The following is a 13,751-nucleotide window of genomic DNA, read 5'->3' on the forward strand; positions in this document are numbered from 1 at the left end:
CTGACTAGCCCTCCTTAGCTGGAAATTGATGTGTGCAAAAGCAAGGAGAATTTATGAGATTGAGAGGAACATTGAAGAACCCCTCCAAAAATGATTTTTAAAAATGTATTAGTCTTCTACACAATAGTTAAATCCTGTTAAATGAACTCAGTTGTACTGCTACAAGGTTCTTTTATCTATATACGTAACAGTTTGTGCAGACAAGCGTGGCTATGTTAACATAAATGAACACAAAAATTAATGCAAAGGTCATCTCAAAAAAAGTTTATTAGCATGATTAAAAAGATGTGCTGAAGAATGACAGTCAAAGATAAAATAACTTCTTAACATGGAAGAATATCCATTCCAACTCTTTATATTCAACAATGTTCTGAACTGAATGGACAGCTTTATTGCCAGTTTTCACTTGATTTATTAAAGAACAATCCATACTGTGTATCGGTTCATGTATCATCATAACTATTTTTTTGTCTGGTTATAATCCCTACTGCAGTTAAGTATAAAAAATATCTTCCATTAATGTTGGAATGCAGACTGCATTGTTGGGCTAAGAGTTGGTAAAAATTCTCAACTGAAGAGTCTGTTTTAAAAAAACTGTCCTTTTTAAAGATACTACAAAGAAATACATTAGTATTTTGGCCTTTAAAATTCTTACATGATATTTATTTAGAATGGCAATCCCAAAATTCCCTCACATTAAGTAATCATAAATCAGACACCTCTATCAGAGGCTGCTTCTTGGGTTTGACTCTGGAGACTTCTACTTTGTATACGCTTACACCGGCTTGAGGACGAAGACAGCATCATCTAATACATAGTAGTCATTATACATATCACCTTCACATAAGTATGGCAGTCTGGTGAAAGCCTCTATGGCAAAACCAGCTTTTCTGAAAACTTCTGGCAGGCTATTCACCTGTTCTTCCCAAGTCTGCCCCTTGATTTCCAAAACTTCTGAGGGTTTTTCCCACTTGCCACCTACTGAGAAAACAAAACAATTGTATTTAAATTTTAAAAGGATCCTTTTCAATGTATGGCAGTCTCTTAAAGAAAGCATGCTATGCTGCTTACATTCCATTCCAGAGTTTATGATCCACACCAACACACATGGTGGGTAAAGCATTTGTACAGCTCTATCTGAAGACCACAATGTTCAGGGGTCTTGTTTGAGTACAGAGGGGGTTGCCTCCTCCCCAAAGCTCAGATTTTGTTAAATCCTCTACTAATAGTTCTACGTGCAGGCCCACTCGACCAAATAACTATTTGACTCAGAATAGTAAAATCATCTAGTGAAACTAAGATTTGGCAGATGTAGCTTGAGAAACTAAAATCTTGGCCAACGTTAAAATGCCTTTTCATACTTCTCTGTCATACTTCCTTGCTGGAACTGGCTTCAATTAGTTATAATAAATAAAGACAGACGCTAACAACCATAATTTGTTATGAATTCTTCAGGAATACTGTGGTCATACTACTAGCTAAAAACCAAAATCAATCCTCTAGCCCCTCCCCAAAAAAATCCACCTCAAGAGACTCCACGCCAAACTGGGAAAGAAATCCTAAGTGGGTCCTGTGGAACAGCGTCTACAGAACTTCTGTTCATTCAAGGGCCATTTTGGTAAGTGAGAAGAGAAGGATTATTTGTTTAAGGTCCTCCCAAAGATGAAATGGAGTTCTGTATCACTTTATATAATGGAAAATATGTTATCATTTGTTATAGCCAATGAAATCAGAAGAAGCATTTGAGCAATGTAGTAGTTTTAAAATAAAAAAAATAAAATAAAAAAAAAAATCACTCGCTGTCAAAAGAATAGATTTTCCACCAATCCCAACTGAAAAATCTAATTGATTATATTTTAAATACATATTGTATCTTTAAGAAATTTACTGAATGTTTAATGTTTAATTCCTGTAAATATATGCAAATAGGAAGAGTCTGAGCATGAAATTTAGGGCATTGTGTAACTCTTAAAGTTTCCTAATTAACTTCCTCTTTTTTTGAGCAGAAACATTTCTGGACAAACACACAAAGAAATGGCACCTTTCAATAAATGCAAAGTCGTGCTAGTGTTGGAATTCAACTGGATTCTATACTATGTTGGTAAGACTTTTTTTCCCCCCCTCCCAACTTACTGTCTTCTTCACCTACTTTAAAAGATTCATATGTATTTCTTACAAATAAGATTGAAAATGCAGTGCTCTCATTTGGAACAAGTCTGTAAAATGATAAGAGGAGCAGGAAAAAATTCTGCTTTGGAGTTAGCTAATTTCTGCTGTCTTCATAAAGTTTCCTAATCAAATGAATATTAATGAAAGATTGTTCTTCCAAAGGATTATACAAAATGCCCTCATAACCTATGACCATCAGACCAAATCCTCTCCCTCTTGCATAGCAGACCCCAGATGCAGCAAAATGGCTGCAGTTCTGCTCTACGGGGTTGGTAGGAGGAGGTTTTTGGGAATCCAGTGCATGGTGCCTGCATCAACTGCATGTCACAGAGTTCTGCTCCATAGGGGCACCCTCCAACCCAGTGAACAGTGGGCTCAGGGCAGGGACAGAGAGATTGGCTGGTACAGTACATCCACAAAGTGGCTAATCAATACCTTTCACAGAGTGGGAGTGCAGCAGCTGCTGGGGCTACTGCAGCCTCAAGGAAGCAGTAACGACCATGGGATGGCTCTGCTGCTGCTTTGTGGCACAGAAAAAAAGAGAATGCCTTCTCTCTGTTCCTGTGGCACCCCCATGCACTCAACCTGCCTGCATTTGGTCCACCAGGAGCTCAGACAGTACAAAGATGAAGAGTCACATAAGTATCCCTCCAGACAATATTAAGTAGTAACATTCTATGCTATCCTAACTTTACATTTTTACTGCATTGATTACATACAATACATAATCTGTAATAATCCCAGGTTTGATCAAAGAGATAGGAGTCCACTTCAAATTTTTTTTGTGTGTAATTTGTTTGCTAAATACTTTCTAGAAAGTTAAAAAAAATGTTGGTTTAGCAATCTCATTTCTAGAGTCTCCATTCCAATTATCTACATTTTAGGTACACCTCTACCTCAATAGAACGCTGTCCTCGGGAGCCAAAAAAATCTTACCGCGTTACAGGTGAAACCGCGTTATATCGAACTTGCTTTGATCCGCCGGAGTGCGCAGCCCCACCCCTCCGGAGCACTGCTTTACCGCATTATAGCTGAATTTGTGTTATATCGGGTTGCGTTATATCAGGGTAGAGGTGTATTTAACCATTATTTTGATATAATTATTTTGGCATATTTAAGTTTATTAAAGTTATTTATTTCTGTAAGGTCTTGATCAAAAAAATGCATTTGTCATAACAGTTATAGTAAACAAAGCTTGTGAGTTGCTGGTGATTCAGTTCCTTAATTGAAGTTCTCTTTCCTGTTTAACCTTGCCTTGCCTTCCTTTTTCTGTATATTGCTTAATTTTTAAATGTCAGTTTCAGCAAGTAGCACTGCTGACCTGTGAAACCCATGTTCAGTAAGCAATCACATTCATATTTTCCTATGTATATGAAAAATATTAAATAAAGTTCAAAAAGGTATTTGGACCATGAGGCAATCTTGGGACCATCTAAGAAGAAACGTAATGAAAACAACCAAAAGAGGTCCCATGGTTGAAATATTACTGCTTCTTTCCCCCCCCCCCCCCCCACTTTGTAAAGTCAAGGTAACATTTAATTTGCAACATCCCTTACTCTTAAGTCCTCTCTCATTCAAGTATGCGTTTTTTCTCAACAGGTCATGCTGTAGACACCTGCAAAGTTACCATAAGACAACACCCATTTAAGGAAGTAGACTACAGTGTCGACACTGTGAACATAACATGCAGTTTCTCTCCTTCCGGATGTAAAGGCTCCCCTCAAATGCTATGGTTTCGCTATCGTGATTTTACACATGAGGCTTTGTGTACACCTGGATGCATAGAGAAGTTCGAAGTGATTGGACCACTGTCCGATAATAATGCTTTACTTCAAATCAACAAACTGACTGTAAACGACAGTGCCATTTATATCTGTGGAATAGCATTTTCAAATTCAGATTCACACACATCTAAGCAAACCGGGGGAGGAACGATATTGGTGAAAAGAGGTCAGTTACTACTTCCTATGAACAATCATAAAAAAATACATTATGTTCTTTTCTAAATATCTCTAATTATTTACACTTGCAAAATATGGTACATTAAGAGTTGACTTGAAACCTTGTTGATTTGTATCAATTTGAAAAGCAAATAAGAACCATGTCATACTCTGGATATGTGTGTGAAAGTCAAACTGACATCAACAGGAGTTCCAGGTGCAGAATGAAGATCAACTAGGGAGATACTCTGTTAACAGCTAAAAATCAGCATCTTTGTATGGTTTACTAACCAGATGCTGTACTATCATATGATGTAAGTGACCCTTCAGAGATGTTCTATAGTAATCCAGGAGACTGGATGCTGTATTTTCCTTTTTGTTAACTGTCAAAACTGAACATACAAATACTCCATGTCACGCTTCATGGAGTAAAACAAGTAAATGGCTTCTGTTGAGAAACTGCCATATTCAGGAGGGACTGTGTCTAGCAGTCAGAGCAGGATCCTGGGCTGATTCTCTGCCACTGATTCATTGTGTGAACTTGAGCAAATCATTTCACTTTGGTGTCTTAGTATCTCCACATATGTAACAGGGATTAAGATATTCATAGGGATGAGGAGGCTTAATTAACTACATTTTTGGTTACATGTGCTTCAATAACAAGCTCTAGACATATGTACAAAAGTTAAAAAAAACCCTAACTAATGGACTCTTTTCTCCCCCAACCAAGTTCCACATTCTCCCTACATTCATCCCACCACCCACACTGCTAAAGTCTGAATAAACACGAGCCTTCTTCAGACTTGTTCCTTAAAAGTTAGATTTTAGACCAGTAGAGGGCTATGGTGGGAAGAAAACAAAATCCCAAATCAAGGGCTCTCCAGTCCCTAGCTGTTTGAATCTAGTGACCCTCATTATAGAATAGAATATCAGGGTTGGATGGGACCTCAGGAGGTCATCTAGTCCAACCCCCACACAGATTTTTACCCCAGTTCCCTAAATGGCCCCCTCAAGGATTGAACTCACAAGCCTGGGTTTAGCAGGCCAGTGCTCAAACCACTAAGCTATCCCTGCCTCCCTCCCTAATCAAGTATCCCAGCTCAGGGGGAGAAAAGAGGTCTCCTACAGTCAAGAACCAAGATGGAAATTAACACCAGGAATGACTAATAAATGAATGTGTGTGTGTGTGTGTGTGTGCAGCTCTGAGTTCCTCAGATAAGAGTGTTTATAATACGAATATTATTCTTACTAAGAATATGATCCAAATAGAACAGGTTCCCATTATTCTAACATTTTTTTATTATGAATAAAGGGTCGGAGAAGTACAGCACTGAAGAATACATCCCCATGATAGTCCTCTCATCTTTGCTGTTTCTATACAGCACTACCATATTTGCAATCTTTATATTCTACAAGGTGGGTTTAATTTTGACTTTTCTTATTTGGTTGTTTTCATCCTGACATCTCAATAGCTTTAATGTTTTCATCAGGATCCAAGGGTCATCATGGATTTTAATTACTTTTGCATCACAGATGGCAAACGAGTTTTACAGAGGATGTGGTTGATGATTACATCTCATATGCATCTGCAAACTCTCACACACAGATTCAGATTAGATACTCATTACATCTCACACACATCACTTACTGATTTTTTTTTTTTTTTTTAAATAAAGAGAGTTTCAAGGGAAAAGCAGCAGAAACCAAACTATCCTTGGAACAATTTACAGCAACTTTGGTATATATTGCCAGAAGTCACTTTGTAAACGAGACTCAGACTATCAAAAATACAAAAAAAGGATGATAAGATTAAAATATTTTGAAAGAAAAATAGTTATCAAATAAAGAGCATTACTACCAAATACACAGATTGCAAGCTCCATGGATTAATTTCCATTGGTAAACTAATAATGAAATTTATATAACACTAAATGCAAGTGCAATGAAATTATTTCAAGCAATACTCTTACTTACATAGTGAAATCCTATTCAAAATATTGTAGGATGCATGGAAAAAGGAGTTGGAGGAGGGTTACAGGGCATCTTAAACTTGGAAAAGCTCCCTCAGAACCAGAGAGAGGAGGTGTGCATGTTTAAAATGTGCCCAGTTACTGAAGACACTGACATTGGTCTTTATTAAGTAAGTGTGGTGGTTGTTTGTGTGTTTTTGTTTTTAGAACAATCATCAATATTTGGAACCCTTAAATGAACTCGATAAATAATAAGATATCCCTAAATGTTATGAGCAGGCAATACATTTTGCTACAGTACCTCTTCAGTTATTATTTGGCATGGAGAGTTATGTATATAAAGTTGACTTTTGTTTTGCAGTCAAAATCCAAACTGGTAAAGAAAACCAGGAAAGGAGACGTGAAAGGAGAGCACCATGTATGTTAATATTCACTTAACTTGTCTTGGGTGTCTTTGATACATAGATTTGTTTTGTTTTTTAAATATAACCTTGAACACATCTGGGGACTTTAAATTGGCTAACTGAAGTCTCAGACAAAGGGGTTACAGGGACTGGAAGTAAACAGAGCTCAAACTGTAGATGTAAGTGATTAAGGGCTCCAGTGCCGAAGATTTATAGAAAACTATTTGCTGAATTTAGAATCAGAGATTAAAGCTGAGAAGGGATACATCACACGCCACCACCACCACCTAGCCACTCCCACATCAACCCCAACAACTAGAATTATATCAAAGTATTACATACTTCAGGAGACTAGACTGTTGTGTGCCACAGGCAGAAAACAGGAGAGACCAAGGTGCACCAATGTCCAAGCCCCCTATAATGGCAGGAATTGATTAAGCGAGATATGCCCAGATGATCTAGCAAGTGATCTGTGCCCCAAACTTTAAAGTTTCTGTTCATCGGTCCTTTTTGGCTAATTGGACAGTGAGAGCTATGCTAAGGGCCACCTCCAACAGGAAACTTCCTGTCTTAAGTAATGGCTTTTCAGTAACACCGAGATTACAAGTAAACCATGTTTGAACTATAATTAAAAAGCCAACTTCTGTCATGCAACTGATTATTCCTGGTCCCTTGGATGGTGGCTTTGGCTTTAGATGGGTTCCACCATACTTAAATCCTGTTTAGAATATGTACTGCAACACCCTCTTGAAAAAAAAATTCCACAAGTTAAAGGAGGAATTTAACTTTGACAGTAAGAAATCATTACTGTTCTACAGCCAGGGCCCCTTTTGGCTGCGAAACTTACTGTTTTGAAGTTGTGGTGACATCTTGATTACATTTTAAAAAGTTTAAAAAAAATAAAAAAAATAAAAGATATAATGGAGAGGCAAATGCATTTTTCCAAATCTGTCTCTAATATAAAATTGTTGTTAACCACATTTTAATCTGCAGAAAAACACGAGTGGGCGAACAGTTTGTCGAGCAATTGTACAAGAACTGTACAAGAAGAGATATGCTGAAGACCATCATCAGCCTGTGAGTAACAAGTAACATGAAAAGGGGGGTTCCAAAATCTTGTGGCTATTTATTGTAGTTCATTGTATGTGGAAAAAGGGAGAAGCAAATTTCAAAACTATATTACATTTTCTACAGAACTGGACTTCTTCACTGTCTGAGCGCCAGGATTGGCAAGATTCAGTCCTGAACCAGCAATAGCTTTTCTATACTTACAAGTTTCAGAAGTCCAATACTGTGCATCCCAGCAGGCTTAAACTGGGATCTACATACTGTTGGGGAGTGGAGATACCCCTCTTTCCAAAGGGATTTTGAACTCATTTTATGTCTGAGAAGGCCTGAAATGCCAGACTTTAAAACAGGGGCAGGCAAACTTTTTGGACTGAGGGCCGCATTGAGTTTCGTAAATTGTATGGAGGGACGGTTAGGGGAGCGGGTTGTGGGACGGTTAGGGGAGGGGGTTGTGGCCCGGCCCCCACCGCCTATCTGCCCCCCGGGACTCCTGCCCCATCCAACCCCCCCGTTCCCTGACAGCCCCCCCATCCACACCCTCCTTGCCCCATCCACACCCTCCTGCTCCCTGTCCCCTTACCGCCCCTGGACTCCCGCCGCCCCATACAACCTCTTCTCTCATTCCTGACTGCCCCCAGAACCCCTGCCCCTGACTGCCCCCTGCTGCCCCATCCAACCCCCCCTCCTTCCTGACTGCCCCCCGGGACCCCTGCCCCCATTCAACCCCGTTCCCCCCCCGACCCCTATCCACACCCCCGCCCCGACCACCACCCCGAATTCCCCTGCACTCTATCCAACCCCCCCGCTCCCTGCCCCCTTACCGCGCTGCCTGGAGCACCAGTGGCTGGCGGCGCTACAGCCGCGCCACCCGGCTGGAGATGGGCCACACCACCGCCGCCGCCACCACGCAGCAGAGAGACTGGGTCAAGCCGGGCTCTGCAGCTGCGCTGCCCCAGGAGCTCACAGCGCCGGCGGTGGAGAGAGAGAGCGCTGAGGAGGAGGGGGAACAGCAGGGGAGGGGCTGGGGGTGAGCCTCCTGGGCCATGAGCTCGGGGGCCGGGCAGGACGGCTGTGGCCCACGGGCCGTAGTTTGCCCACCTCTGCTTTAAAGCCATGACATATTTTAGATATAGAAAAGCATTGCAGTTCCACTTTTGGAGGCATATCATTCATTTTAATTTCTCTCCCCCTCTGAGCAGTGGATAGTTGGACCCATGGTAATGAAGGCACATGGCTTTACAAGTGGAGAGAGTTACAAAAATAGTTCCAATAAAGTTTTTTTAAAACTCAAACATTCCTAAAACAATTATTGTAATATACGCAGCATATACAGAATACTTCATGGTATTGTATAAAAGAATGAAAGTTATTTCATCCTCCCAAACTTATAACCATTATTTTTAACCAAACCATAGTATATTTTACATATGCCATGTAAGTTACAGGAGAACTATTGTAAAAACACACACACACACTTTTAAGTTAAGAAAACTATTCTTGAATCCACACCGCACAAGCAATACAGCTCCTTTCTTATTCTAATCAGGGAGCAGAACATATACTTCCCAGATGAAATACAAAAATGAAATAGACATTCAGCACTGACAGGTGCTTGCCCTCCCACAAAACCTGTATTTTAATGTTCATACCCCTAACAGTTTTCCTCTATAACTGCCCTCCATAAAGCCATCAAACCCCTACTGATGTAATCCAGGACCTGGCAGATGTGGGCATAGACATAATATAAACCTGACTGTCCTGCTGGCTCTCTGTGCTCCCCTGGGGCTCTCTGTGTTCCCCTATTCAGTATAGTCAACAGTGAATGAAAAAGTGAATGAAAAAGGTTAAGAATCCTGCAGATGCCACAGATATGAAGGCATCTGGATAACGGACAGATGGAAGGGGGAAGTATTCTTCAGCAGTAGCAAAGGAAAGGAAGTTTGCCCCACTGAGGAAATCTTTTTACAAAGCAAACTATTACACAAACATTGTAGCCTTTTACATTTTTTTTTTTTTTTTTTGCAGGAGTGTTTGGAACCAGATGACACCATCTATCAAAACAGATGATAAAATTCAAAGTACACCACATACTCAAGATCCCTTATGTGAAATACAACTGAACATGTCTGAGACTTCAAAAATTAATTTTCTGAAAGAGTCTTACCTTGCTAAAAAAGATGAATCCTCACTGAGCAGTGCTTTTTTTAAAAGCAACAGAGGGTCCTGTGGCACCTTTAAGACTAACAGAAGTATTGGGAGCATAAGCTTTCGTGGGTAAGAACCTCACTTCTTCAGATGCAAGTTCTTACCCACGAAAGCTTATGCTCCCAATACTTCTGTTAGTCTTAAAGGTGCCACAGGACCCTCTGTTGCTTTTTACAGATTCAGACTAACACGGCTACCCCTCTGATTTTTTAAAAGTGTTTTGCAAATAGATTATCAAACACAAATGACAGAATTCCAGTTAAAGTGTGAATATTAACATTACCAAACCCTCTCCCTCTGAAAAATAAAAATATTGGAAAAGGACTTTATTTTCCATTGAAGAGCTACTAATACTTCATGGAAATTTTCATATTTAGGATTAGTTCTACATATACGGTATTTTTTTAAAATTTCTTTTGTGAATTTAATGCTTCTGAAAGGTTTGTGATAGGCAGATAAAGAAAATGAAGCCTTGAGGTCAAATTCTGCTCTCAGTTACTTACATTGGTGTAAATCAGCTATAACTACCACTAATGTCAATAGTAATTCAGGATTTACACCAGAGTAAGAGCAGAATCTGGCTGGCTGTACACAGAACAGGTACAAAAAATAGGCAATATAAAAGCATACACACTAATGTAATGTCAAAGCTGATCCAGAGGGACCATATCGTGGGTTAGGAAGGTAGCTTAGTCTACATGTCAATCCAAGGACTACTCTTTTTTCAATGTTTATATTTGTGTGTTATGCAGACAATATCCCCAAGTGCTAGCCGGAAGCAGTGCCTTGTTCCCCACTAGAACGACACCCAGTCTCTACACGGGTATGGAGGGGGTTCCATGAACCCTCTCCTCCTGCCCTTTGTGCATCTGCACGGAGCTGGGCACAACTGAGACTGCTGGACTACAGTTTAACTAAGTGAGAACTGGTGAAGTTTATCTGCGCACCTCAAGAGTCTTATAAGATACCTGCTGGTCTCACCCATCCTCTCAGCAAAGAGTTAATTGTGTTCAGTAGTGAGGCCTCATCTAACATTTTGCAACTTAAGAACTGCCAGACTGGAGCAAAGCAGAGATCTATCTAGTCCAGTGTTGCCTACATAGGCAAGTACTAAATATTTCAGAGGAAGGTATAAAAATGCACAAAAATCCACATTACATAATGGACAAATATAGAACAACATGTCTAATAAACTTTCTTCCTAATCCCAAGCAATTAATGGCTAGCTGCTTCTCTCTTCAAGCATGGTATCTTATACATTTTTATTCTAGTAACTACAGTTATTCTTATTTGTATAAATATCAAATCCTTTTTTAAACCCTAAGCTTTTTGCCTCAATGATATCACATAGTGAGTTTCACAGATTAATTAGATGAGAAAGCATTTCTTTATATTAAACACTCATTATATTTATACGTCACTAGTAGGTATTCTGTAAAGTACAAATGGACAGAGTATGTTTTGTAATGCAGTATGATTAACTTATTAGTAAGATTTCTGCTTGTCAATTCATAAAATTTGGAACTCCACAATAACATTGTGTTAGGGTGAATTAGTGAGGTTTTACTGTACGTTGGAAAATAAAAACAAAGGTCTATTTCTCTCAAACTCTTTGGTAATAACTTATGAATAAGCTACTTTGGACTCTAGATGTCATTGTAATTCCAGAAACAGTTGAAAGAGCAAAGTAACATTTCTTTTGTTTCTCATAGTTTTACAAGAACATTTGTATAGGTCATTTAAAAAAATTAAGAACAAGGAAACAGAGGCTGTGTCAAGCATAGCAGAGTATAATTCTCATTAACAGTATAGTTAAATTATTCTATTTTCAGGCTCCAATCCTGCAGTTGGATCCACACATAGGCTGACCCCTGTGCTTACATATTGCTCCTCTGAATCAGAGCTCATATCTGTAAAATAATAAAAGACTTTTCTAAAGGGGGTTTAAAACTCTTTAGTACAGTAATTGAAATACATGCTTTCTAGGATCTTCCACATGTTCCAAGTATTTGTTCTTGCTTACAATGTACATATAGTGAATTCATTCTTTGCTTCTTTTTACATATCATCTAAAATAATAAAAAGTTTTGATATTTTAACTACAAAATTTAGAACACTACTTGGTCTGACAGAGCTTTTTGCATGGGATACAAATGTCAGTTTTCCCAGGAGAGTAGGTTAGACAGTTCAACGGGGAGAGTTTTAGTGGAGTATCTTCTGTTGATATTGATTTAAATTATTCTATAAAAAGTTGTGTACGGGTCTAGAGTTCTGGACAGCCAGATTTACAAAATGGAATGAAAAAAAAAAAATCTTTGGAATGTGGGGAACCACCACTACATATAGTGGTGATCCCAGACTGTCATAATGGCATCTCTCTTTAAACGGAACCATAGACATCTGAGTGAATCAAATGGAACAATAATGTTATTTGAAATGAAGTTAATCAGCTCAATTAAGGAAGTCAGATTCTTTTTCTGTGTTTGACATTTTAACTCAACTAAATATGTACAATGACATGATTCAAAATATTGACCTGGCCAGGATGGGACAGGGGATTGGGTTGACATTTAAGTGATTATATAGTTTATGGTTAGTTTGCCTCTTAAAATAGACAGTTAAACTGAAATTTAAGTCTAATTCTATTTTAAAGATCAGCTTTACATTAAAGCCATTGTTCTTTGTCTACTCTGCAAAAGGCCTAAGAATCTAGTGGTCCTGCTTGGTGCTTGCCTGATTTGATTATCTGAAACCACATACATAAGAGGTTCTTCTTTCATCTGGATTTAGTAAGAGGTTTGTGGTTATTTAATTGCTGAAAAGATAGAAGGCATTTCTTGTTAGAAGTTTGTAACAACTTGGAATAGGTTTTGTCCCAGCAGTTTGCATAATTTGAAGGTACCAAATTCAACTTTTAGAACATAAAGGTCAAAATTAACCAAATGCAATGGTTGCTTCACTATTAGCATCTCCATTCCCTCAAGCAAAAAAAGTGCTCTTTACTTATTTGCTATTGGTCAATGTCTCATCAAAAATTGCTTTTAATACAATTAAAATACATTGAGAACCAGGCACGCTCAAAACTTAGAGACAGATAATTACTTCTTTAAAAATATCCAGATGTACATATACACCAATGGAGATATCCACTTTCAGATAGACAAAACTGGAATATAAAAGTGCTGCTGATAGCCTGTCTATAGCAGTTGGTAATAAACATGCTGGTTCTGTTTCGAGATAAACCAGGGTTCCCAAACTTGGATTGCAGCTTGTTCAGGGTAAGCCCCAGGCAGGCCACAAGACGCTTTGTTTACCTGAGCGTCCGCAGGTACAGCCGCTCGCAGCTCCCAGTGGCCGCGTGGTTCGCCGTTCCTGGCCAATGGGAGCTGCGGGAAGCAGTGGGCAGCCCGCCAGGCGCTTACCCTGAACAAGCCGCGAACCAAGTTTGGGAACCCCTGAGATAGACACTGCATAACTGGAGCAGCCTTCACTGATAAGGGCTTACCAAAGCTATCATGACACACCACCCTGCAGGCCACACAAGATCATCAGGGAAAGCATTGTGATCTGATCTGAGATTAGAGAAAAGAAGCAACAACAAAGCAAGGGAGATGGAGCTGTCTGAAACAAAATGTCTGGTTTGTCACGGGTCACCAGCACAAGCAAAGCTTCTTTCTGGTTTACAAGATGCCATACAGAAGATTTTTTTACAAGATGCCATACAGAAGATTCCTACCCCTAACAAGAAATGTCTTGAAGTTCCATATGCAGTGAACATGTTTTCAAGTCCGAGTGGCTTATTAGTCCAATAGCCAATTCTCTTTTCACTAGATACTAGAGAATTGAACCATGAGAAAGTAAAAGTGGATTCCTCAGATTTGTCTCTCTCTCTCAGTTCCTCCACCATCTGCGATGCTAGAAAGTTGCATTAATTTTTTTTTCATATTGTTGCCTAAACATGATGCAGGACTCAGAGAGGAAAATGCAGGAAAGCA

General features: G+C 39.2%; 2 protein-coding genes across 3 annotated transcripts in view; one reads left to right on the forward strand and one right to left on the reverse strand.

Moving 5' to 3' along the window:
• Positions 1-256: 256 nt before the first annotated feature.
• The window catches only part of METTL9 (methyltransferase 9, His-X-His N1(pi)-histidine), a 39,020-nt gene continuing 25,525 nt past the window's right edge, over positions 257-13,751 (reverse strand). The window contains exon 5 of one of the 2 annotated variants that reach the window (XM_065411930.1): positions 257-978. In XM_065411930.1, the coding sequence (XP_065268002.1) occupies positions 776-978 (203 nt within the window). In that variant the 3' untranslated portion in view covers positions 257-775. Of the gene's footprint in view, positions 982-13,751 lie in introns of both variants that reach the window. The other variant, XM_065411929.1, reaches the window with a different exon arrangement.
• On the forward strand, positions 2,035-9,618 carry IGSF6 (immunoglobulin superfamily member 6). Its single transcript, XM_065412805.1, has 6 exons — positions 2,035-2,101; positions 3,769-4,119; positions 5,422-5,525; positions 6,441-6,497; positions 7,477-7,560; positions 9,577-9,618. The coding sequence occupies exons 1-6, from the start codon at positions 2,035-2,037 to the stop codon at positions 9,616-9,618; spliced, it is 705 nt and encodes a 234-aa protein (XP_065268877.1).

This window comes from Emys orbicularis, chromosome 10 (assembly GCF_028017835.1).
Source record: "Emys orbicularis isolate rEmyOrb1 chromosome 10, rEmyOrb1.hap1, whole genome shotgun sequence".
NCBI classification, from domain to species: domain Eukaryota; kingdom Metazoa; phylum Chordata; order Testudines; family Emydidae; genus Emys; species Emys orbicularis.